Source organism: Pseudorca crassidens, chromosome 2 (genome assembly GCF_039906515.1).
Source record: "Pseudorca crassidens isolate mPseCra1 chromosome 2, mPseCra1.hap1, whole genome shotgun sequence".
NCBI lineage: Eukaryota > Metazoa > Chordata > Mammalia > Artiodactyla > Delphinidae > Pseudorca > Pseudorca crassidens.
The window spans coordinates 153,186,534-153,214,404 of record NC_090297.1 but is presented as its reverse complement, the minus strand read 5'-3'; the positions used below and the strand labels follow the sequence as shown (position 1 = coordinate 153,214,404).

The following is a 27,871-nucleotide window of genomic DNA, read 5'->3' as shown; positions in this document are numbered from 1 at the left end:
AGGAGGGGCTGTTCTTGAAGGCTGTTTGCATCAAACAGGAAACCCTGACGATGAAGCTCTCATTGGAGAAAACCTCCCAGGGCATCAGATGTACCTGCGCTTCAACTTCCCTCACATCCAGGTAAGGCTGCACACCAAGTATCACCAGACTGTCCACTTTTCAGGAGAAGTTGCAACATGCCTAGGCTTTTCAGATGTTGTGCAGGCCCGGGGGTGGGACTGGGGGGTAGGAAATAAAATGTCTATGGGCTGAATTTAACTAGTCAGCCAAGAGTTTGCAAACTTTGATGCAGAATTAAATTTATAACTATGTAATAATGTCCAATGCTTACATTAAATTTTAAAGTGGGTTTAAAACATTAGTTTTTTTTTAGGTTAACTACATGTATATGTTAGTATGTTTGTGTGATGTTCACACAAACGAACATACACACAATATAGTGAGATAAAAAGCAGAGATGAATGGATCTGAAAGTACTTTTCTTTGGGTAATGGGTTATTTTGAATGACTTCAGGGCTTTTTTTCCATACTACTCTATATCTATATTCTATTATATAAAATATTGTATATTTATACTATTCTGTATTTTTATTTTTGAAACAAACACATGCAGATTTTATGATATAAGAATTAGACAATTATACTTAGTAGAAATACAGATTTCCTTTTTTGCATATGTTGTCTCATTCTGTCTCAAAAGGACCATGTCAGAAGCACTAGATCCAGTTCTGAGCATTGCCTTTTTGGGAGTATTTTAGAAAACAAAAGCAAGTACAAACATCAATAAACAAGATGGGGAAGGGCCCAGACATATTTTCACAGGATTTTTAGGAAAAAACATTAGATGTTTTCCTGAAGAAAAGTAGACTTCAGTTGTGTGATAATGGACTACAAAGATGTGAAGTGCAAACATGGGTATTTGAAACTCAAATATTTTTCTCTGTAGTTCCATCAGGTCAAGCTAAGACCAATGGGTGACATGCTTCAGGAAGGCAACTATAAGGAAGTACTTTGTAGAAATTATAGCTGTTCGTATGCTGGATGACTTAACTCACCAAGTAGAGCATTCAAGATACGAGGAGTGCTCAAACAGAGGCCAGATTACCAGTACTTTTATAGCATGAATTCTTACATTGGATGAGGTGATAAAACAGATGACATCAACTTCTAAAATCGAGATCATATTTCCCTTTAAGTCCTAACACTATGATAATATAATCTCAGTTATGGTATAAAGCAGGTAACTGATTTGAGAAGGGTACTGAGTTTGAGGACATATTGACTGATTCATTCCACAAATACTTTACTAACGGACTAGGCTAAGGGCCTGGGATCCCATGAAACAAAATGCCAGCAGAAGTGGATCTCTTTAATGAAACAAAGTATGTGGAAGACAAATCATTAAATGATTACTTACAGTAAAGCATGCAATGTATCCTGAAATAGGATATATAAATGACTATATGTCCAGGGCTTGCCCCAAGAGCAAGTCTTCTCTAAGTGGATTATTTTCTTTCCTCTTTCTTTACCTTGTCTTCCCCACTTATACCTCTACTCTCTGCTTCAGTGAAAGATATTTCTCCTTTCCACTTCTAGCTGAAAAAAAAACCAAGTCTCAGGTGTCAATTTACTATGTAACTGTGGGTCCCTCTCTGTATTACAAAACAAGACCCAGGGGCCAGTGAGTCCTGATATCATGACCTCCGAAAGGGTCACAAGGGATCTCTGAAAATTTCAATAGTTTTAGAGTCTTTTCTACATCTTTTCCAATGATTCAGGTATGGAGGTTTCTATATCTTGGGCCTAGAATTCCTTCTGAGTGGCGAGTCGATGTGGTTTTAGTGCTTATATCCTATAAGTTCTTTTAATTAGTGTCTTATAGCCTCCCAAAGTGTTTATATATATATGACTGGCCACCATTTAAAATGAAAAAAATAATTTACATTGCTGCTTATCCTCATCGAGTTGCCCATTTAAGAAGCAGAACTACACTATCAGAGCATCCACTTTTGTAATACCTTAGCCATAGTATTTTAACATATATAGTAGTTCTCAATATTTACAGTGTATTGGAAGCACCATATTAGTCAGGATACTCCAGAGAAACAGAACCAATAGGAGATATATAATAAGTATAATGTAATATATGTAATTACTTTAACATATGTAATTGATATTAAACATATTAAATATTAAATATATTGTATATTAAATATAAGCTGGAAACTAGGAAATCCAGGGCTGTAGTTTTCAGAACTGACGTAAGCCACAGTCAGAGGGCAGGGGATCAGATCAAACACTCAGGCAGAGAGAGCAAATTCTCCTTTCCTCTGACTTTTTATTCTTTTGGGGCCCTCAAGAGATTGGATGAGGCCCACCTACACTGGGGAGGGAAATCTGCTTTACGCCATCTACCAATTCAAATGCTAATCTCATCTGGGAACACCCTCACAGACCCACCCAGAAATAATGTTTAGCAAAGTATCTGTGTATCTCAGGATATAGTTGAGTTGACAGTTAAAATTAACCATTACATTCTGCAAACCTTAAAATATACCAATGCCTCAGTCCAACCCCCAGAAATTTATATTTAATTGGTATAAATTACAGGCTGGGCTTTAAGATTATCAAAAGCTCCCCAGGAGATTTTAATGAATCACCAAAAGTTAAGAACCATTAACATCATAGAACATTTCTTTCCTGATGAGAAATCAAAATGCTTCTCACTTTTAGTGTTGATGCCCTGGGAGAGATATTATCTACCTCTGTAAGGTGCCTTCAGAGTATCCCACTGTACCCCATGTAGTCAGTATTTTCAAACAGGCCACTGCAAACATGTGCCTCCAAGTCTGGTAAAAGTCAATCCAAATATTTTTCCCCAATATGGTAGTAGACGGGTAGAATTTCTTTTATGATCACCACGTTGTATGGTAGGCATAATTATTCCCATGTAGAGGGTAAACTGAGATTCAGAGAAAAATAGGGGTGCATATTGCCAAAAAGCTAGCGAATGTAAAAAATTAGGAAAAGGTCAAGTTTTCTGATCCGATTTAAATAAGTAGTAGGTATCATTATTTATTCCACAGATACTACTGTCAGGGGTGAGTAGAAAAAAAGCAAATGAATAAAAATGTAGTCAGCCTATGAACGGGAAGGTTAGCTAGCATCCTTCACACAAAAGACCTGATATGTATTCGACCACTAGAGAGGTTTAGTCAGCTGTATTTACAGTCCCATAAATGGAAAGAAGCATCATGACAAAAGGAAATTCTATGAATCCAGGAAAAAACACATCAAATTAAATAAATAATTCACAGGCAGAGCAAAGATTACAGAGTTGGTTCTGATAACAATGTATCTAAAATAAGTGGTGATGTGTTTCTCCAACCACACAGGCTGCCAGTCCAGGTGCAAAGGAAAATAAATAAAACTATTATAGATCTAGTAAAAGTTAAACAGACAATAAAAACCAACAATGGAGATGAATTTTAAGTTGGTGATTCTTTGAACAATCCTCAAAAGATTTCATTTGCTCTGTTAACACAATGTCAAGTCCATTTTAGAAATAAAAGAACATTTTTCTGCTTGCTAGAGTTTTAGACATAAATCGTCAAACTGTATTAAATCAAGATGCTTCTAGAATCATAGAGCTAAAGATCATCAAGGATTATTAAATAACTATAGTCACTCCCTCCTTTTACAGGTGAGAAAACCAAGGTGGTAAATGACTGTGTGATGGGCTTAAAGTCCACATGATTCCCATCAGTGGCCAAAACAAGATTAGAATGCAGGTCTCCCATTTCCTCTTCACTTAATTATTCATCATTCTTTAGTCATTTTGAGCACAACTAGTGCACTGCTGTTTGAAACCTGACCTTTCCAATGGCAGTCAAAATGCCATACTTTAATAGTGCTTCCATTGTCTTTGACCAGAATATTAAATAACTGGCAATCATGTTCTGAGCTTCTTTCCAGATGAATTATATGTTAAGCTCTATTTCAGTATTGATTTGTAATATACTTTAAAGCATGTTGATCTTCCTCTGGTCTCTTCTTACAGTTCTGAGCTACATGAATGCTAGAGTTCCTAAAATTTGTGATTTTCTGAATGGCCATCTCTACTATGTCCACCAACCCAACAATAGTCAGTGCTTGTTGCTAGACAGAAAAAAAAAAGTTAATAAATTTACCAGTGAAATCCTGTGTTCATTTTTTTTTAATGAAAAACAGAAACCTATTTGATTTAGAATCTAAACCCTAGAAGCATACATAGGGCTTAAAGAAATGTATGATTCTTCTATGGAATATTGGAGAATTCTTGTTTAATCAATGGAAGCACATCGTTAGTTTACTCAGGTCCCTAAAAAGGTGGAGGACCTCACGTAAAAGAAACAAGTGACTATCTTAGTTAATGTAAATAGAAATGCATTTCCAGCTTATTTATGGTTGTTCATTTCTATACCATACAGTGGTCTGTTTCTCAGGACATCAGTATAAAAGGCAAATTGATAGGTGAGAAGGATAAGTGGTATAATAAAAAAGTTAAAAGCATGGGCTACATGACATGGACAAGTTACTCAGCCTTTCTAATCTTCTATATGCACATCTATAAAACAGGGAATAAAACATATTACAAAGAGATATGCTTCTCCTCCCACCATGCTTTGGCCTTCACATGTTTGGGAGGCATAGGAGATCCAGTGCCTTTCCCCTCCATCCTATTCTTGGAAGAGGAATTGTTAATGTTATTGGTCAGTAACTAGAACACTTATGGAGCAATGGGTAGAATTATTACATTTGAAAGTGACAAACGTGTCACAAGGTTCTGTCCCAGTAGCTCAGCTTATGATTCACAGAATAAGGCATGTTAGCTTAAGCTTGTCCCATGACCTAGTCATCTGTGATTTGGGGGCAAGAGAAAGAGAGAAGGAAAGCCTCAATTAGAATTCCAAAATGAAGTAACAGCGGCTAGCTCACTAGTAATAAATAATACTTTGGTCTTTTCTGATTATTGTTTCTTGTGTATGGATCCCTTGGCAGGAAACTTAACCACCCACTTCAGAGGTCTGTTATGGAGTCCGATATGGTATAAAAAAGTGCACAGTGCAGTGCCTCATATGCAATAAGCTGTCAAAGAATATTATCTAGATGACCTTGGATTTGCACTTAAATGTTTGTTATTAAATCAGTTTGCATGGGACTAGTATCCAGAGCCTCAGGATAAAGTAGGTTCATGTGAGTTAATAAACGAAAAGCTCTCTGAAATTCTAGATGGCAGATCATGCTAACTCAGGTAAGTGGAAGCTGGTGGCTGGGCGTTCCCTCAGGACATGTGTTTTGATGGAATGAGGACTCAGGGTGTAGAAACCAGCTTGGCAGTGGATGGTAAACCATTGCCCAGCACATGCTGCCTCCTGTTAAACAGAAGGCTCTCATGCAAATTGCTTTCTGAGTCGTTAGCTGTCAGCAACCCTCATCTCTCCTCCTGCAGCTGTTCTTTCTGATTTTGCCTGCAAACTTTTCATATTGGGCAGGCTCCCAAGCCAAACAAGTTGCCCCTCTGCAGGTTTTGTTCCTGGGGGCGAGAAGTGAACCTCACAGATAAGTCAAAGTAAGGATGCACCATGGACTAATACACACTGAAGGAACGGACTCCTTTAAGCTAAGGTGATGAATGCCTTTGAAAGTAATTTTCATGCGGCTTCCTATGAGAATGTCAGCCAGGCTCCAGAAGTTATATGCTGCAATTTTAAAATTATCTGCCTCTGTAGACTTCTAAAGCTTCTATCAGCTAAGAAGTATCTTTTTTTAAAAAAAAATTTTTATACAATTTTAAAGACTACTTTCCATGTATTACAAAATATTGGCTATATTCCCCCTGTTGTATAATACATCCTGGAGCCTACTTTACACCCAATAGTTTGTACTTCCCACTCCCCAATTCCAACTCTTAAATTGCCTTTCCCCCCTCCCCCACTGGCAATTACTAGTTTGTTCTCTATATCTGTGAGTCTGCTTCTTTTATGTTATATTCACTAGTTTATTTCTTAGATTCCACATATAAGCGATATCATACAGTATTTATCTTTCTCTGTCTGACTTGTTTCTCTTAGAATAATGCCCTCCAACTCCATCCATGTTGCTGCAAATGGCAAAATTAATTTCATTCTTTTTTATGGCTGAGTAGTATTTATATATATATGTATGTAAATATATATATATATAAATTTAAATTATATATATATATATATATATATATATATATAACCTTCTTTATCCATTGATCTGTTGATGGACACTCAGGTTGTTTCCACGTCTTGGCAATCGTAAATAACGCCGCTATGATGCTACGAACATTGGGGTGCATGTATCTTTTTGAATTATAGTTTTGTCTGGATGTATGCCCAGGAGTGGGATTACTGGATCATATGGTAATTCTATTTTTAACTTTTGAGGGACCTCCGTACTGTTTTCCACAGTGGCTGTACCAATTTATTGCATTCCCACAAGAGGAATATGTGGGAAATCTCTGTACCTTGTGCTCAATTTTACTGTGAACCTAAAACTTAGTTAATTAATTAATTCCCAGCAGCATCAGCAAATAAGACCATGCATTTTTTTAAAAATCTTTTTTTAAGGCATAGTAAATATTTGCTGAATAAAATGAGAAACTCTATCTCGATTGGGTGGATTAAATCAGCAGAAGCTAAGCTTCACCTGTGATTTTAGCCGCTGAACTGGTTGAGAAATTCAAAGCAGAACAGGCACAAGTCCTCTCTGAACAAGGTAAGGTACAAGAAAAGGAAGGATGGATGTTGTAGGCAAATCATAACACTCTATCATGGATAAATATAATATCAGGAATTAAATAACTTGAAATCATATAAAAATTTCCTTTATTCGTATGCCCCCTCCCGCATAAAGTGGAAGGTGAGCACAAATGTAAATCAAGCAGGCAGAGGCTCCCACTATCTTATATATGAAATCAAAATTTTAAAGTGTTTTCTTCAGAATCCCTTTTGCCTGGGTGCAGAAGAAAAAGTAGCTGGTCCAAACGTAAAATGAAAAATAGTAAAAGAAAGTTTTTCTACATTTTTGAATTTAAAATCTGAAATACATTTCTTTAACACTCTTCTTATTTATACCCATGTAACTTAAAAACCAAAATTAAAATTAAATTGTATTAGAGCAGAGGAGCAAAAATTTCCAGCCAATCCAAAGGTTAAGTGGTGCCTGATACACTGTTTGAATAAAGTTACGAATCCATATCCAGACTCAGCTAGAAAATTAAAGCGTGCTGTGATCACTTGGTACGAAGAGGGGTCATGGCAATTGATTTTATTTATACACACTTTCATACATAATTATCAAATTTGTCCTATGCCACTTTCCATGCTTATTTAATCCTCATTTAATCTCTACCAAATGAATACTGTGAAACATGTTTAATCATTATTCCCATTTCCAAGATGCGGAAGCTGAGGCAGGAAGTATGGTACATCAAAATTCAGAAATTTTGTCACTCCAAATATCTCCAGGTCTAGCTCTTTAACCTGTATAATAGCCTTTTTCTCTTTTCCTTGCCGTGTGAACCTTTCATCTTCTCCCACTGTCAAATTCAAGTGTTAACTCTAACCTCTCTTGACCTCCGCTATCCACTGAAGGATGCCTTCTGGCTTCCTAGAAAAGCTTCACCATTCTTAGCAGAGTACTTGAGATCTAGCAGGGGCTTTGTTAAGTGAATGAGTTAATAAACATATAAGAGAGCATTAAAATTAAAATTGCCATTTAAGGGATGGAGAAACAGGCTCTGAAAGAGCCTTCCTTCATGTAAGGGGTCAAGCTGGAATTCAGATTCTGAAGCCCAGGTGATCATCCTCAGAATAATCTAAGTTATCTTCATTGGGATAGAATATGCTCAGTCTGTATCCCTCACTGGACTCCAAGGAACAAGAAGGCAGTATTAGGTACCTAATGCACTTCACTTTGGGTAAATTTTTCATTTATGCAAAAATACTTGTGTAAAGATAGACTAAAGCCTTAAGCTTTCCCTGCTGGATTCCCTGCTCAACTGTGAGTACTCCTGTGATGAAAACTCGCCTAACGCACTGAATGACCTTGACCAAGCAGCTTTCCTTTACAGCCTCCATTTTCTTTTCTGTAAAATACTGTTGACAGGACACGTTCCACCTGCCTCGTAGAAATGCGTTTATAAAGCACTTTGGAAAGCATGAAGCTTTCTTCAAAAGCAAGCAAGTATTTTAAATGTCATTATTATAGGACTCCTTAAAAGGAGCCTTTTTATGGTGGAAAGAAACCTTAGCTTATCAATTGTGCAACTCAACCACAGAAAATTTAAGGCAGAACATGCATGACACAATAATAATTCCAAATAAATCCTTCTAATAGTTAAGTAAAGAGAAGTCAAAATTCTTCTCTGGACTATTTTGATTTCATACAAAGGGCATCCCTTTAGAAGTTATGGAAGTTCAGATACAGAGCCTCAAACTCTAGATTGCAATGCGACATTTGTTTCTGAATTTCTGCTGCCAGTCTTGCTAACAGTTCACTTGCAATGTAATATATTACTGCATTTCATTTCTAGGCAAGAACATTATTTACTCACAAGAGAAATACTTTCCTGAGGAAAGACTGTCTTTGGAAACTTTCAAGGACATTTGAGAAATGCTTCAGCCCAAGCCACAAAATTATGAGCATGCTTTTGTGCCTCTCTCTTCCCAGGGCACCATTTTTAAAAATCTTTCATTTAAGTTTATTGCAAGCATCCATCTTCCCTTTCCAAAAAAAATAGCAATTAACACAACTTCATTGATTTCCAGTTTTCCTAGGTGTCATTTCATAATGCATCTATTGTAAGCAGTTCACATCATCATTTTCATCGCTTTCAACATTTTCCATGTTCTCTCCCTACCTGAATTGTGACTTTTTGTATGGAAAGTTTTATTTATCACTTGCATCTTACTTTGAATAAATCTGAAATCAACATTCAGTATTATTTAATTATTTTTATTTTCTTCAGTATGTTTCTAACTTAGCAAGCTATGGGTAAAAATGCCATGTAACAACAATATGTAATATTTACATAGAGCCCATGTAGTGAACATAGTCCTAAACTCTTACCAAATCCTCACCAGATCCTATAAAGTAGGTACTATTAACCTTGTCATTTGATAGATGAGAAAACTGACGCATAAACTGGTTAAGTAACCTGTCTGAGGTCAGATAGCTAGTGATTACTTTCCCCATCACCGCCATTGTTTAGTTAATGCGTCCTTCCCATCTCAGTTCAAATGGCACTGACACAAAAAAGCCTTTCTTTGACCTCCTGAAAATACTGGGTCTCGTTGCTTTTACAGCATCATATGTTTATTATTCATTTCACATATTTGTGTGATTATCTAATTATATTTGAACGTATTTTTCCTAAGGGTAACTCTAGTCCAGCTGTGCTTTCCAAATTATGAAATCCGGGACTACGTGGGCTATGTCTGTTTTGCTTATTACTGTAGTTTCAGTATTTGGTGCATGGTAAGTATTCAGGAAATGTGCTGGATGGATGAATACAGGACTTTGTAAGAACAAATAAATAAATGACTGGATCAATAAATTTGGTTGATCATAACATAAACAACAGTGCCATGTTAAAATTTTTCTCTGGGTCTATACACAAACTCTTCTCAGACAGGGTTCCTGTTTGCTGTCTACACCGCCAGTTGGAAGAGAAAAAAGCCAATCAAGGTCTGACTGTCATTATGTGTACAGGCTGAAGCTGACGCATTAGGTTGGGAGACAGGGTGATTTAGGAATAATTTTACTTCTGGCTGAACTATATATAGAACCAAATCTTACGTAATAAAAAAAAATCTACTTTTAATATGTTTGTGTGAAGAATGAAATAGGAGCATCAAGCCCATTAATTGTGATATTTAATTATATTGTCCCATTCCCATGAATTTGGATGCCTTTAGGTCAGGCTAACCCAAGCATTTACACCACCATGATAAATAGTGAAATATCAATGGATACACAGAAAGAAAATTTCCCAACTTTAGCAGAGAACACATTAGCATGAACTTGTAAATTCAAGTTCATTGGTGCGCAGAGAACCAAGTGACTTTTGTTAAAGTAGGAAACTTTATGACTATGTGAAGAGATGAACATTGAGAAAGTGCTCCCTATTTTAAAACCAGGACATTAGAAATATTTTAATGAATTTATTTTTTACATATCTGCCATCTAGGTGACAGTAAAACTCAATATTTATACATCAGATTTTTAAAACACTGTGCATATATACTGTATACTACTGCAGAATGTAAGTTGCCCCCAAATCTCCAAGATACAATATGGGATCAAACAAACAAACAGAATGACAAGAAAAACCAACTGTAATATTTTGACACCTCTTAATTATTAAATAATTATGTTTAGAGAAATAAAAGTTTAAAAATTGTGCTCTGAAGAGTATTTAAAATATGAATGAACCTTCAAGATGGCAGAGGAGTGAGACGTGGAGATCACCTTCCTCCCCACAAATACATCAGAAATACATCTACAGGTGGAACAACTACAGAACACCTACTGAACGCTGGCAGAAGACCTCAGACTTCCCAAAAGGCAAGAAACTCCCCACGTACTTGGGTAGGGCAAAAGAAAAAACAGAGACAAAAGAATAGGGATGGGACCTGCACCTCTGGGAGGGAGCTGTGAAGGAGGAAAAGTTTCCACACACTATGAAGCCCCTTCACTGGTAGAGACAGGGAGCATTGGGGGAGGTGGGGGGAGCTTTGGAGACACGGAGGAGAGCACAGCAACAGGGGTGTGAAGGGCAAAGCAGAGAGCATCCCGCACAGATCGGTGCCGACCAGCACTCACCAGCCTCAGAGGTTTCTCTGCTCACCTGCCAGGGCAGGTGGGGGCTGGGAGCTGAGGCTCGGGCTTCAGAGGTGAGGTCCCAGGGAGAGGACTGGGGTTGGCTGCGTGAACACAGCCTGAAGGGGGCTAGTGTGCCACAGCTAGCTGGGAGGGAGTCCAGGAAAATGTCTGGATCTGCCTAAGAGGTAAGACACCACTGTTTCGGGTTGCGCAAGGAGCGGGGATTAATAAAGCACTGCCGAAACGAGCTCCAGAGACGGGTGCGAGCTGCGGCTATCAGCGCGGACCCCAGAGACAGGCATAAGATGCTAAGGCTGCTGCTGCAGCCACCAAGAATCCTGTGTGAAAGCACAAGCCACTGTCCACACTTCCCCTCCTGGGAGCCTTTGCAGCCCACCATTGCCAGGGTCCCGAATTCCAGGGACAACTTCCGCGGGAGAACGCACGGCACGCCTCAGGCTGGTGCAACATCACGCTGGCCTCTGCTGCGGCAGGCTCGCCCCGCACTCCATACCCCACCCTCCCCCCGGCCTGAGTGAGCCAGAGCCCCCGAAGCAGCTGCTCCTTTAACCCTGTATTGCCTGGGTGAAGAAAACACACCCTCAGGTGACCTACACGCAGAGGTGGGGCCAAATCCAAAGCTGAGCGCCAGGAGCTGTGCAAACAAAGAAGAAAAAGGGAAATCTATCCCAGCAGTGGAATACCTGAATAGACAATGAATCATCCAAAATTGAGGCGGTGGACTTTCTGTGATTTTGTCTGTATAGCTTTGCTTATACCATTTGTCCTATGGTTCTGTCTGTACGTCTTTTGTTTTTTTGCTTTTTAGTATTGTTTATAGTGCTTGTTATCATTGGTGGATTTCTTTTTTGGTTTGGTTGCTCTATTCTTTCTTTCTTTCTTTTTTGAAATTACTTTTTAATTTTTAATAAAATTTTAATATTTTAAATAAAATTTTTAATATTTTTTATTTTAATAACTTTATTTTATTTATTTTTTACTTTCTTTCTTTCTTTTTTTCTCCCTTTTGTTCTGAGCCGTGTGGCTGACAGGGTCTTGGTGCTCTGAAGGGTGTCAGGCCTGTGCCTCTGAGGCAGGAGAGCCAAGTTCAGGACATTGGTCCACGAGAGACCCTCCCCCCCGGCACCACATAATATCAAAAGGCGAAAGCTCTCCCAGAGATCTCCATCTAAATGCTAACACCCAGCTCCACTCAACGACCAGCAAGCTACAGTGCTGGAAACCCTATGCCAAACAACTAGCAAGAGAGGAACATAAACCCACCCATTAGCACACAGGCTGCCTAAAATCATAATAAGGTCACAGACACCCCAAAACACACCACAGGATGCGGTCCTGCCCACCTGAAAGACAAGATGCAGCCTCATCCACCAGAACACAGGCACCACTCCCATCCACCAGGAAGCCTACACAACCCACTGAACCTACCTTAGCCATGGGGGCAGACACCAAAAACAGCAGGAACTACGAACCTGCAGCCTGCAAAAAGGAGACCCCAAACACAGTAAGTTAAGCAAAATGAGAATACAGAGAAACACACAGCAGATGAAGGAACAAGGAAAAAACCCACCAGACCAAACGAATGAGGAGGAAATAGGCAGTCCACATGAAAAAGAACTCAGAGTAATCATAGTAAAGATGAGCCAAAAGCTTGGAAATAGAATGGAGAAAATACAATAAACGTTTAACAAGGACCTAGAAGAACTAAAGAGCAAACAAACAATGATGAAGAACACAATAAATGAAATTAAAAATTCTCTGTAAGGAATCAATAGCAGAATAACTGAGGCAGAAGAACAGAAAAGTGACCTGGAAGATAAAATAGTAGAAATAACTACAGCAGAGCAGAATAAAGAAAAAAGAATAAAAAGAATTGAGGACGGTCTCAGAGACCTCTGGGACAACATTAAACACACCAACATTCGAATTATAGGGGTCGCAGAAGAAGAAGAGAAGAAGAAAGGGACTGAGAAAATATTTGAGGAGAATACAGTTGAAAACTTCCCTTATAACGGGAACGGAAATAGGCAATCAAGTCCAGGAAGCGCAGACAGTGCCATACAGGAAATATCCAAGGAGAAACATGCCAAGACACATATTAATCAAACTATCAAAAATTAAATACAAAGAAAAAATATTAAAAGCAGCAAGGGAAAACAACAAATAACATACAAGGGAATCCCCATAAGGTTAACAACTGACCTTTCAGCAGAAACTCTGCAAGCCAGAAGGGAGTGGCAAGACATATTCAAAGTGATGAAAGGGAAAAACCTACAACCAAGATAATTCTACCCAGCAAAGATCTCATTCAGATTTGACAGAGTAATTAAAACCTTTACAGACATGCTAAACCTATGAGAATTCAGCACCACAAAAACAGCTTTACTACAAATGCTAAAGGAAATTCTCTAGATAGGAAACACAAGAGAAGGAAAAAACCTCCAATAACAAACCCAAAAGAATTAAGAAAATGGGAATAGGAACATACATATCAATAACTACCTTAAATGTAAATGAATTAAATGCTCCAACCAAAGGACATAGACTGGCTGAATGGATACAAAAACAAGACCCCTATATATGCTGTCTACAAAGGAACCACTTCAGACACATACTAGGGACACATACAGACTGAAAGTGAGGGGATGGAAAAAGATATTCCATGCAAATGGATATCAAAAGAAAGCTGGAATAGCAATTCTCATATCAGACAAAATAGACTTTAAAGTAAAGACTATTACAAGAGACAAAGCAGGACACTACATAATGATCAAGGGATCGATCCAAGAAGAGATATAACAATTGTAAATATTTATGCACCTAAAATAGGAGCACCTCAATACATAAGGCAAATGCTAACAGCCATAGAAGGGGAAATCAACAGTAACACAATCATAGGAGGAGACTTTAACACCCCACTTTCACCAAAGGACAGATCATCCAGAATGAAAATAAATAAGGAAACACAAGCTTTAAATGACACATTAAACAAGATGGACTTAATTCATATTTATAGAACATTCCACCCATAAAGAATAGAATACACTTTCTTCTCAAGTGCTCATGGAACATTCTCCAGGACAGGTCATATATTGACCTGTCACAAGTCAAGCCTTGGGAAATGTAAGAAAATTAAAATCGTATCAAGTATCTATTCTGACCATAATGCTACAAGACTAGATATCAATTACAGGGAAAAAACTGTAAAAAATACAAAAACATAGAGGCTAAACAATATGCTACTAAATAACCAAGAGATCACTGAAGGAATCAAAGAGGAAATAAAAAAATACCTAGAAACGAATGACAATGAAAACACGATGACGCAAAACCTACGGGATGCTGCAAAAGCAGTTGTAAGAGGGCAGTTTATAGCAATACAAGCCTACCTCAAGAAGGAAGAAACAACTCAAATAAACAATCTAAACTTACACTTAAAGTGAATAGGGAAAGAAGAACCAAAAAAAACCCAAAGTTAGCAGAAGGAAAGAAATCATAAAAATCAGGTCAGAAATAAATGAAAAACAAATGAAGGAAATGAGAGCAAAAATCAATAAAACTAAAAGCTGGTTCTTTGAGAAGATAAACAAAATTGATAAACCATTAGCCAGACTCATCAACAAAAAAAGGAAGAAGACTCAAATCAATACAATTAGGAATGAAAAAGGAGAAGTAACAACAGACACTGCAGAAATACAATGGATCATGAGAGATCACTACAAGCAACTCTATGCCAATAAAATGGACAACCTGGAAGAAACACACAAATTCTTAGAAATGCACAACCTTCTGAGACTGAACCAGGAAGAAATATAAAATATAAAGGCACCAATCAGAAGCACTGAAATAGAGACCGTGATTAAAAATCTTCCAACAAACAAAAGCCCAGGACAAGATGGTTTCACAGGCGAGTTCTAGCAAACATTTAGAGAAGAGATAACACCTATCCTGCTCAAACTCTTCCAAAATATAGCAGAGGGAGAAACATTCCCAAACATTCTACGAGGCCACCATCACCCTGATACCAAAACCAGACAAAGATGTCACAAAGAAAGAAAACTACAGGCCAATATCACTGATGAACACAGATGCGAAAATCCTCAACAAAATACTAGCAAACAGAATCCAACAGCACATTAAAAGGATCCTACACCATGATCAAGTGGTGTTTATCCCAGGAATGAAAGCATTCTTCAATATATGCAAATCAATCAATGTGATAAACCATATTAACAAATAGAAGGAGAAAAACCATATGATCATCTCAATAGATGCAGGAAAAGCTTTCCACAAAATTCAACACCCATTTACGATAAAAACCCTGCAGAAAGTAGGCATAGAGGGAACTTGCCTCAACATAATAAAGGCCATATATGACAAACCCACATCCAACACCGTTTTTAATGGTGAAAAACTGAAACCATTTCCTCTAAGATGAGGAACAAGACAAGGTTGTTCACTCTCACCACTATTATTCAACATAGTTTTCGAAGTTCTAACCACAGAAATCAAAGAAGAAAAAGAAATAAAAGGAATCCGAATTGGAAAAGAAGAAGTAAAGCTGTCACTGTTTGCAGGTGACATGATACTATACATAGAGAATCCTAAAGATGCTACCAGAACACTACTAGAGCTAATCAATGAATTTGGTTATATAGCAGGACACAAAATAAATGAACAGAAATCTCTTGCATTCCTATACACTAATAATGAAAAATCTGAAACACAAATTAAGGAAACACTTCCATTTACCACTGCAACAAAAAGAACAAAATACCTAGGAATAAACCTACCTAAGGAGACCTTTATGCAGAAAATTGTAAGACACTGATGAAAGAAATTAAACATGATACAAACAGATGGAGAGATATACCATGTTCTTGGATTGGAAGAATCAACATTGTGAAAATGACACTATTACCCACAGCAACCTACAGACTCAATGCAATACCTATCCAACTACCAATGGCATTTTTCACAGAATTAGAGCAAAAAATTTCAGAATTTGTATGGAAACACATAAGACCCTGAATAACAAAAGCAATCTTGAGAAAGAAAAACAGAGCTAGAGGAATTACGCTCCCAGGCCTCAGACTACATTACAAAGGTACAGTAACCAAGACAGTATGGTACTGGCACAAAAACAGAAATATACATCAATGGAACAGGATAGAAAGCCCAGAGAGAAACCCACGCACATATGGTCACCTTATTTTTCATAAAGGACGCAAGAATATACAATGGAGAAAAGACAGCCTCTTCGATAATGGTGCTGGGAAAACTAGACAGCTACATTTAAAAGAATGAAATTCGAATACTCCCTAACACCATACACAAAAATAAACTCAAAATGGATTAAAGACCTAAATGTAAGACCAGATGCTATAAAACTCTTAGAGGAAAACATAGGCAGAATACTCTATGACATACATCACGGCAATATCCTTTTTGACCCACCTCCTAGAGAAATGGAAATAAAAACAAAAATAAACAAATGGGACCTAATGAAACTTCAAAGCTTTTGCACAGCAAAGGAAACCATAAACAAGATGAAAAGACAATCCTGAGAATGGGAGAAAATATTTGCAAATGAAGAAACTGACAAAGGATTAATCTCAAAATATACAAGCAGCTCATGCAGCTCAACATCAAAAAAACAAACAAGGCAATCCCAAAATGGGCAGAAGCCCTAAACAGACATTTCTCCAAAGAAAATATACAGATTGACAACAAACCCATGAAAGAATGCTCAACATCACTAATCATTAGAGAAATGCAAATCAAAAGTGCAATGAGGTATCACCTCACACCGGTCAGAATGTCCATCATCAAAAAAATCTACAAACAATAAATGCTGGAGAGTGTGTGGAGCAAAAGGAACACTCTTGTACTGTTGGTGGGAATGTAAATTGATACAGTCACTATGGAGAACAGTATGTAGGGTCCTTAAAAAACTAAAAATAGAACTACCATACGACCCAGCAATCCCACGGCTGGGCATATACCCTGAGAAAATCACCATTCAAAAAGAGACATGTACCACAATGTTCTTTGAAGCTCTATTTACAATAGCCAGGACATGGAAGCATCCTAAGTGTCCAGCAACAGATGAATGGATAATGAAGATGTGACACAAATACACAATGGAATATTACTCAGCTGTAAAGAGAAACGAAATTGAGTTATTCATAGTGAGGTGGATGGACCTAGAGTCTGTCATACAAAGTGAAGTAAGTCAGAAAGAGAAAAACAAATCCCATATGCTAACACATATTTATGGAATCTAAAAAAAAAAAAAAAAAAAGAAAGAAAGAAAAAATGGTTCTGAAGAACCTAGGGGCAGGACAGGAATAAATACGCAGACATAGAGAATGGACTTGAGGACATAGGAAGGGGGAAGGGTAAGCTGGGACAAAGAGAGAGTGGCATGGACATATATACACTACCAAATGTAAAATACACAACTAGTGGGAAGTAGCCACATAGCACAGGGAGATCAGCTCAGTGCTTTGTGACTACCTAGAGGGGTGGGATAGGGAGGGTGGGAGGGAGATGCAAGAGGGAGGAGATGTGGGGATATATGTATATGTATAGCTGATTCACTTTGTTATAAAGCAGAAACTAACACACCATTGTAAAGCAATTATACTCCAATAAAGATATTTAAAAATAATAATAAATAAAATGTGAATGACTGTTTTACATGTGATTCATCACAAAATCATAAAAGTGCAATTCTCCATTGTATATGTTTAAGAATATATTCATCATGCTGACTAAGGTCCTCATATGACTGTGGCTTTGGTCTTGAAACACGTAGAAATTTTTTCTTGAATTTCTATCAAACACAACTACCCAGCTGCCATTAACAAGTGATGTGCAAAGTCAGACAGGGTCAATGCTTGTAGGATTAGGTAGGATTAGGGAAAATTTTCTCCATTCTGTGAAGTGTCAAAGTCATTTATTGAACACCCACTAAGTGTAAAACAGGGCAGGATATTAAAATACTGGAAAAATGGACAACATATACTTTAAGTCTTCAAAGAGGTGATACTGACATTAAAACATGTGAAAATAACCAACAAAATGAAGAGTGCTATACTATCATTTTAGATAACAAATATGTGAGTTAAAATACATTTCTATGTGATCAAATATAAGCTGTTATTATCAAGGATTGACAACTATATTTGTATTGAGGAGAACTGTATTGAAGCAGCCTATGAACTTATTAATGGTTTATTGATTGATTGACTTATAGATCTTGGAAAGCAAAAATTTTCTTAAGGTCAAGTTGTAAAGGTAGGAAAGTAAAGACCATGTAGGATTTAGGATTGTGAAGAATTTGAAAGACTTCCTAGGCAGATGAAATAGGGATATATTGGAACATAAGGAAAAGAATTTGTACTCCAGATAAGTGAATGCAGTTGGGTGAATGGATATTTGCTGTATGAAAGAAGTGGGGAGAACTACTGGAAGTGGATTTTGGTGGATTAGAGTATGAGTATCTTGAATGCCAAGCTAGGGGACTGAGATTCCATCTGGCAGGCTGTTTTTGAAGGATGGCATGCCCAGGAAGCCAGGGCTGAGTAGTTCATTGCTAGTCATGGTCAGGGACTCAATCATTCAGCCTGGTTGTCTAATTTTTCTACTGCAGGAAATTCATCTGAAGAAAGGTTGGGTGGAAGACTGTGACGGGCTGAAGACCACTTATCCTTACCCTTACTACTAAAATCACTAAAATGCTAAACCTTTAATGGAACAGCCTTCTGGCTTGACTAGGAACACTACTTCACAAAGAAAGGATGAAACCAAAAGGTGTATCAAACTCAGACCTAGAAGTGGGGAGAATGGTGGGAAGGCTGCGAATAGTCAATCATTTAATACTGAATAGAGAATTAAGGACTCTAGAACTAACCTTTGGAGAAAAGTAAGAACAGAAAAGATAAGATTTGGAACACTCATTATTATTCCTGTTTTCATATAACAGGGTTTCTTGTCATCCAACTATTCGTTATCTACATCCTAATTTTAAGGTGTCTATAGATTCCAGCCCTTCTAAGTCAGCAAACTGCTCATCCTGTTTCAGCAAATTACTCACTGATGGATTCATAACAAAAACATAATACCGTATAATAGAAATAAAATTCAAATCAACTTTAAAGTGAAATTCTGAATTTTAAAGATATAATATCATGAAGTCATTGTAAATAATACCAGAGATCTGCAGGGTTAAACATACAAAGCCATTGATAAATGAGGATGTGTAGTTAACAATTTAAAAAAGAGATACAATAGAAGTAAAAGAAAAAACAATTGAGTATCAGGTAATTAAGAGAAGGCCTTGGAAAACTGTTGAATTTTTACCAGAATTAGCCTGTTTCAGCTGCTAACACTGAACATGCAGTGAAGGACAGTTTACTGTCCCATAAACCAGTTTTGCTGAAATAATCACTCGAAACAGAATGTAATTCTTGTTTTTAATTGTAGCACTTGTGCTTAATTAAAATTTAACCTAAATTTTACTGGCTATAAGAGAAAATATACTGGATTCGTTTATATAATAACATATTTTGACATAAATTTCAAATGAAAATTATTTTCAAATGTATTTTCAATTACTCTTCAGTCACTATTTACAGATGATTTTAAGTATATGGATTTTTTTTTTCATGTACAAATCATCCTTGAAAAATAAGGATTCTTTTACTTGAGTAGGACTTATCTTAATCCAGAGATCAGATCTAGGTCCAATAGACAAAATTTTAAAACTTAAAATTTTCTAATAGTAAAAGGCACTTAAAAAGTTAAAACCTCCTAAACAGACCAGCATTCCGACTATAGAATCAGCTGATTTATGGGTAGTGAGCATTTTGTTATCAAAATACTCATCCACAGCTGAGTGAGCCTATAGCATGGATACATGGTAGATTTCTGTACCAGAAATTGGATGAGCTTGTATGTGGATCTCCTTCCAAATGCTAAGATTTCAAGGGCTTAACTGAGACCAGAACAGCATTTTCCAAAGTTGCTAGAAACAAAGAGTCCTTTAAAATGTTCCACTGACAAAGGGTTGTAGAGCCAAATAAAGTTTAAAAACACTTCAGACCAAACTCTACTTAACAGTGAAATTCACAGAGCACATTATAGCTCATTCCACATCTCAAAAGTCCTCCAGTCACGAAACATGTTTAAATTTCCTGAACCCAGGATTTCTCAAGTTTATTTTACTACAAAATGCTTTTTCTTACTTTTTCTTTTTTGTTGACTTCGCATTCACTAATATCCCATGGGAGCATAGGTGATATTCAAAAATATTTAACAAACTTCAAGTGAAGGCACTAAACAATCAGAAGGCTGTCTGACTAATTAGACTGACCCTAAAACTAGTGTTCTTTGGATCCCTATTTAGAGGAAAAATCTGGTTTAAAACTGAGATCTTAATTGATAATCTAATGCCATCAATCTGCAAAGTTTCCTTAATTAGTAGGGTTTTTTTCTTTTTCTTTTTTTGGGTTGCAGTTGCTGGACTTAAAATGTAGCTGATATAATGTAAATCATTTCAAAAAGGTCAAATGTATGATGTCACATGTTCTCTAGCATCAAATCCATTTCACTAAGTCTAAAATAATCTCTTTCAAGTGACGCAATACTTTTTTAACCCTGGAAGGTTCGGTTCTAGCCTTAAAATAACTTAAAGACACTTTTCAAAACTAAACTAAAAATTGAAAAAATAAATAATAAGTAGAAAAAGGCAAGAGCTAAAGTAAGAGACATTTTCACTGGCCATTAAAAAAATTCTCTTCTTAAATCTGATTTTTAAAAAGTAATAGAAAAGACTGGCAATTAACTTATTTTCCCTGGTGACTACTGCCTGTTTGGGGTGATACAAACATTTACCTAGATAACTGTGCTTTAGGAGTAATAAGAATTATATTTTTGGTCTCTGTCCCAGTTTCTGCCACAGAGTTTCTAAAACCCTTGGGATTTCCTAAGTGATGAGATGATAATGGTGTCTTTTGTTATGTTAACAAGGTGATCTTTGGAAAGCATCTAAGGATGGGAGCAGGCAGCCTGTGGAGCCAACCTTGTGATTAGAGGTTGGAACTTTCAGTCCCACCCCCTTGCCCTCAGGGCAGGGAAGAGCCACTTAAGATTGAGCTCAATCGCCCATTGCCAATGAGTCATTCAGTCACACCTGTGTACTGAAGCCTCCATTAAACCCCCAAGGACAGGGTTCAGGGAGCTTCCCAGTTGGTGAGCACGTGGAGATTTGGGGAGAGTGGGCTCCATGCTTTCTCCCCATACCTCGTCCTATACATGTTCTCTATCTGGCTGTTGCTGAGTTTTATCATTTTATAATACACCGGTTAATCTAGTTAATAGAATATTTCTGTGAGTTCTATGAGTCACTTGAGCAAATTAATTAAAGCTAAGAAGGGGGTCGTTGGAACCTCTGATCTGTGGTACAAGGGTCAGAAGCACAGGTGACAACATATACTTGGTGACTGGCACCTGAAGTGTGTGTGTGCATTCCTGCTGCACTGAGCCCTTAACATGAGAGATCTGATGCTATCTACAGGTAGATAGTGCCAGAATTGAGTTGAATTATAGGACACCCAGCCGTTTGAGCACTGCTACGCTCTCTCATTGGAATGGGGTGCTCAGGACCACTTAATGCTTTCCAGGCTCCGGCTTCTGTGAATTCATGACAACAGTAACCTCTGAAACATACACGTGTACCTTTGCCACAAAAAACTTCTGATAGTCACTTAAGAAATTAATAAAAGTTGCTAAGAAAGGGGGTAAGGGACCTAACGTTGGTTGGATGAGGGGGAAAAATATTCCAGAAGGAATTACTACTACTATTTATCTTTTGATAGTATGTGATTTTTAAATATGTGATCTCATTAGATTTTCCAAATACAAATAAACAAGATAATTACCATTTTTTTAAAAAAGGCTGAAGAAAATGTAGTTTTATATACTTCAGAAAAAAGAAAATCGAGGGAGGATTTGATTATAGTGTTCAGTAGGCCAAGAAATGTGAATAAAGAAAGAATTACTATAAAGGGGCCAGAAAAATGATTTAGGAGACAAGACCTTAGGAGACACTTTCTGATAAGCAGAGCAGTAACTCTTCCCATTTCCTTTGTTTTTGGCCACGAATGGTTAAAGACTCCTGTGAAAGGGCTACAAGGGGACTAGTGTCCACATCAAGTGGATAGCTTAGATCCTGACACCAACTACTGGAAATTATCCAGGGCCCAGGAAAGAAGTACTGGTAAGCTGCAGTTGCCAGCACGGTGCTTGGTAGATGTAAATATTTGTGGGTCTGCTAAATTAACGGTAAGACTATAATTCATAATATCTTGCACACAAACTAGATTGGTAAGTTTTCAGTGGATGACTTTATTACCATTCAGAACTCAGTTAGATGGAACAGTACTCCTCAATGATTGAGAAATCAATCTTCCTCAATCTTCATGTATCACCATCTGCAAACATTGCTCTCTCTCACAGATTACCTGCCTTTAGCTATGGATGAGACAGTGAGATGCATTTCATTCTCCTCTTCCTGGACACACAGAACAATGACCTTTTCTAACCTCCCTTGGAGCCAGGCAGAGGTCAAGTTTTTGCATTCTTGTTGAAAGGGCATGGGTCTACCACTTTCAGGCCTGGCCAGGAGATATTATGCATGATTGCCCATGTTCCCTTCTGCTGTAGTTTTAGGTAGTCATGCATTTAAGACAACACCTCAAGGTGGAGGGGGCATGGGTTCCTGATTCACTATTTGAAAGCAATCTGCTAAGAATGAACCACCTAATTCACACTGGTCTCTGACAAGAGAAATAAACATTTATTAAGTTAAGACACTTGGCTTTCAGGAGTGTTTGTTAGACTACCTAGCATCAATTACCTTGAGTAATTCATTGCTAAACTGGTACACTGGTAATAACCACGGACTAGTGATGAGTCTACTTAATTCCAATCCTCTCCATTTCTCATTGCTGATTTACTCTATACTCACCAGAAATTATTTTTCATAGGACTTCTTGATGACCATGTCAGTCTATAATTACCCATAGTACCTCTATGTCTATCTCTTCCTCCAATTCAACTTCCCAGTAGGGGACCTGGCATTACCCCTCTGTGCAGATACAACCATGGAGGATCAGGTCCTAACGAGATCGTATCTAGAAGGGCCCTGTTCTGCAAGGTTTATGGTTTATTTTGCTATACCTTGGATTCATATGTTGGTTGAAAATAAAAAGTGACATGATTTTTGAAGGTTGAAGCTGAGTGGCTGAACCAAATTTCTATAATCAAGGTAACATATATTTTCCCCCTGAGTCTGTACTAGGTCATTTCTTAAAAATTATTTTTTCTATCCTATGAATCTATATGTTTACATAAGCATTAGCTATTATTTCCAACGTCTATGTTATGGACGGAAAATAGGACTATTCTCGTGTCCCAACTCAAATCAAACAGTAAAGCATTGTTTACATTATACAAGGTTTACATTGCACAGGACTGTTTATATTCTACAAGCATCCTGAGGTCATGTCTAGACCCAATGGGAAAAAATGTCATAATAGATTAGTAAGGACTGTAATGAAGATGGAAGGGGAAAGTGGTGGCATATGTGCTAGGCATTTATTTCCCCAACTGAGGTCATTTCCTTGTCATGTACAGTAAAAAATCACAATGTTACTGTAGTTGCTCATGTGCTGCAATCCACTGCCCACCCATCCACCCATCTAACATTTCTGAGGACTTAATCTGTGCCAAGGACTCTACTCTCTGCCTGAGAGGCAAGTGAAAAATACAACCCAGGTCTTTCCTGAAGGAGCACATAAAGGAAGACTGATCTCTGAATAGTAAGTGACACAAGATAATGGCTGAATGGGTGGTTTCTTTTATCGTGCACTTGCAGGATAGAAAGCAGAGAGAAAAATAGCTCCAAAGAGTTGGACAGTTATATTATCATTGATTTTCGAGTGACCACCAATTAAAGGGCACGTTTAGCAGCTAGAAATGAGGACCTCATTAGATGACTACAAGAGCCAGGCACTTTCAAAACTTTCCCCTAAACTCGCAGTTCCATTTTCATTTCATGAAGAGACAGCTTGGGAAGTCAGAGGTCACGCTCTTGTATGTCCACAACAGGGATGATTTAAGGCACCGGTAAGCTCCTGCTGAGCTGCCACCTAAGGTCATACGACTGTGAATCATGGCATGATATAATGACTTGGGCAACATTCTTTCCTGCAAATACGTACAAGATGGATGGTGCATAGTATTGAAGTATAATATATGGTGCCGATCATGAATTTAAATTCCCTCAGAAATGGAGGAGAAACAATTAGCAAAGGGCATTCTTGACTTCGTTGAGCAGCAATGCCTCTCTGACTCCTGAGACACTCATTTTCAGCAGTCAGGCCACAAGATGTGTCTTCAATTTCTGCAAAATCTAGTTCTAGCTAGATTTTGGGAACTAATGGGTACATGATCTTAATGGATGTCTCATGTTTCTCATGCAGTGTGGCTGTGGAATTTTATGGAATGGAGTCAACAAAAAAGACAGGTCCTTTTTTACAGCATTCTTTATATCTGTTCAATCTTGTCACTACCATGGTGTCCTACTAAAAGGACGTTTCAGGGACTGTGTGAGGCCTGGTACAGTGCATTTTTATAGTCAGAGTGGGTCAGCGGATGGAGAATCACATGAGAGAAAACAAGAGGATGAGGTGCTATTCCCGGCTCCGGCTTCACCTCAGAGAATGACCTTGGCAGAAGCACTTAACCTCACTTTGAATCTTTGAACCTCAGTTTTCTCATCTGTGAAATGAGGAAAGAACATATCTGCCCCTTGGCTCCCTCTCAGGATTGTTGGAGGATTAAACAGATCAGGGCTATAACCTGAAGTACGGTGAACTCATGAGGAAAAAATTAGACATCACTTAACTATATAATATTCTTTTTAATCATTACTAATTTCCAAAGGTGAAGAAAACCTTGTTAAAAAAAATACGTAAGCTGATTGCTTTTCTGGAAACAAAATAAAGGCTCAACTAGCAACCCTGCATTAAAAAAGAGAACCTGAAATTCACATTCCAAATCTACTTCGAGACAGAAAAGACCCCCAAATTCCTTCCAGTTTCCTAAGATTTTTCCACTATAATTTTTTTCGTTACTGTCTTCTTCATAAAATGTTAGTTATATTTTGGGGTTTTGCTATTGCATAGTTGAGCATATATAAGGAAATCGTCTTTCCAATTCACTAATAAAAAAGGGAGTACAGGAGAGAAGAAGGAACAGAGGGAAGGAGGAAGGAATAAACAGAGAACAAACCCACGTGGCTAAAAGAAACTGACCTGAGAAGACAAAACAATTCATAATTTAAAATACTATATAATACAAATGAAGTTAAAGATGTGTTTGCCCAGAAGAGGACTGACTTGAAGTAAACTGATATGATTTTCTGGATAACACCCTGTATTTCCCTGCTTTAGTGAAACAGTCAGTCATAGAAGAGCTCTATCTACAGGGAAATTGTGAAAGAAATAATCTTCATTTCTCCATGATTCTTTAAAACCAAATTGGACTTTATTCCTTCTTATTTCTCTCTCAAACTCCACTCTTCGACATAGAAAATAGCATTCTGAAATGACTTAGAATTAGAGATCAGTCAATATTTCATGATTTTAAGGTTCTTCATTAGGAGCAATGTGAATTCGGGCCCAATAATCCCAATCCTAGCTTTTTCTTTAGTTCTATAGTTCTATCAGGCCATGTTGTTAGAGCACTGTTTACACTTATTGCCAATAGTCTCTGGATTGGAGGTCAAACTGTTACTTATCTTCTTCAGCATACCCTTCAATGATTAAATGCCCCCAAGGACTTTTAAGAATAATTTTCATCTTGTAAATATATTTTTAAATTGACATCTTAACTTTATAGTTGCTTCTCCTGTGAGGGAAAGAGACTAGGGTGATGGAGGGTTTTTGCTTCTTACTTTGTATTTTTTCAAGGACTTATTACTTTTTAAATTAAAATCAAGGAACCAGCACAAGAATGCTAGTAAGGTATAAGTGAGATGTAATGCTTGGTGTACATAAGGGTTCAATAGTCCACTGTGAGAGTGCAGCCTTTTGAACAACCTCAGTGATAAGTGGGAACCACTTGTCCAAGACTATTTTATTTAAGATGCAATACTCATTTCTATCCCCTTCAATACATTTTAAGTAACCCAAGCTAGAATAATGGGGCTAGAGGTGCAAGAAGAATATTATACCAAACAGGGGCAATATAAAAAAAACATTACAATCAAATTTTCCTTATTAAAAATATAAGTCAAAAGCCTAAATACGATATTATTCCACAGAGTTTTAAGGTATATTAAAAACACTGTGATAGGATGTTTCAAAAATTACGGTACAATCCCCTTCTGACACCCTCATTCCTGAGTCACCACTTCAGCAGGACTGGGCTTTGGCATACTCAAGCTACATGATGAGACAATAGCAAAAGAGCTTGATGGCTCAGTTGCCGAGGACTAGCCCACTAGGTTCTGAAGACAAGTGGACCAGGTGCTCCCACTGTCCATGCCAACCACCAAACCTGTGAGTGAGGCTGTCTCAGACCAGCTCTCACTCAGCTGATCCATCAGTTGACAAAAACTGCATGAAGGAGCCCAGATAAAACCAAAAGTAAAACACTACCCAGATGAATCCAGTCCCAAATGGCCAAGTAATTGCTATTTTAAGCCACTAAGTTTTTTGCTGTCGTTGTTTCGTTTTTTATCTTTATTGGAGTATAATTTCTTTACAATGGTGTGTTAGTTTCTGCTTTATAACAAAGTGAATCAGTTATACATATACATATGTTCCCATATCTCTTCCCTCTTGTGTCTCCCTCCCTTCCTATCCCACCCCTCTAGGTGGTCACAAAGCACCAAGCTGATCTCCCTAAGCCACTAAGTTTTGAGGTGGTTTGTAATACAGCAAAGGCTGTATCTATACTATAATCTATACTATACTATACTATACTATACTACACTATACTATATTACGATCTATACTATAATACGATTTGGTCAAGTGGGTTTATCCTTGAGAATGCAAGGTTGGTTCAGTATCAGCCAATCAATTCATGTGATTCACTGTATTAGTTAAATAAAAGGAGAAAATCATATCGTCATTCTTTTTAGATAGAGGAGATAAAAAGCATCCCATGAGGTTCAAAATCTATTGGGTAGGGTAAATTTTATAAAACTAGATCCAAATAATAACTATCTTTCCTCGATAAAGGCTATATACCAAAAATACATGGCACATGTATACACTAACAAAAATTATTATACTACCAATTTTTTTAAAAAATTAGCATTTCCTTTAAGGAGAGAATTGAGATAAAGATTTCTAACATTACCGGTCTATTGGAACTGACCTTTTTGGAGCTGTGTATTGAGAGAAATAGAAAGAGAGAGAAGGTTTAGAAGAATATAGATAAAAATGTCATATTTATAGATTGTTCTGATTATGTATTTAATGGGAAACACAGGAAAATCAATAAGCTATTAACTCTAAGAAAAGAGCTCAACATAGGGGCTGGAAAAAAATTAATACACCAAAATCAATTGTGTTCCTCCATAGCATCAATATCCAGATACCATACAAGATGAATTTACCATAGTAACAAAACCTATAGAGAGTATGGGGTTTCACCTAATAAATTATGCAGAAAATCTTCATAATGAAAACTTTACTAGAGGACACATGAGTAAAAGAAATATATATCACAGGTATGGATAAGATGACTTACTATAATAATATAAATGTCCTTATATTAATCTATAAAATTAAATGCAACTGTAATAAAAGGCCAAGCTCTTTTATTTTTTTTTGAGGGACAACGTAAAAAAGTGATTCTAAAATGTATCTG

General features: G+C 37.3%; 1 protein-coding gene across 46 annotated transcripts in view; it reads right to left on the bottom strand.

Annotated features, from left to right (window-relative positions):
• LOC137219987 (uncharacterized) overlaps positions 1 to 27,871 on the bottom strand; it is a 134,821-nt gene that overhangs the window by 53,905 nt on the left and 53,045 nt on the right. For 7 of the 46 annotated variants that reach the window (XR_010941369.1, XR_010941370.1, XR_010941359.1 and 4 more), the window contains one exon: positions 12,347 to 12,397. The exons of 33 other annotated variants lie outside the window; for them this stretch is intronic. Coding sequence is in view for 2 of the 13 variants with exons in the window: in XM_067729430.1 (XP_067585531.1) it covers positions 12,347 to 12,397 (51 nt within the window). In the remaining 11 variants the exon portion in view is untranslated. Of the gene's footprint in view, positions 1 to 10,349; positions 11,553 to 12,346; positions 12,398 to 20,159; positions 24,194 to 27,871 lie in introns of those variants that run through there. 6 more of the 46 variants (XR_010941347.1, XR_010941361.1, XM_067729425.1 and 3 more) reach the window with 3 other exon arrangements.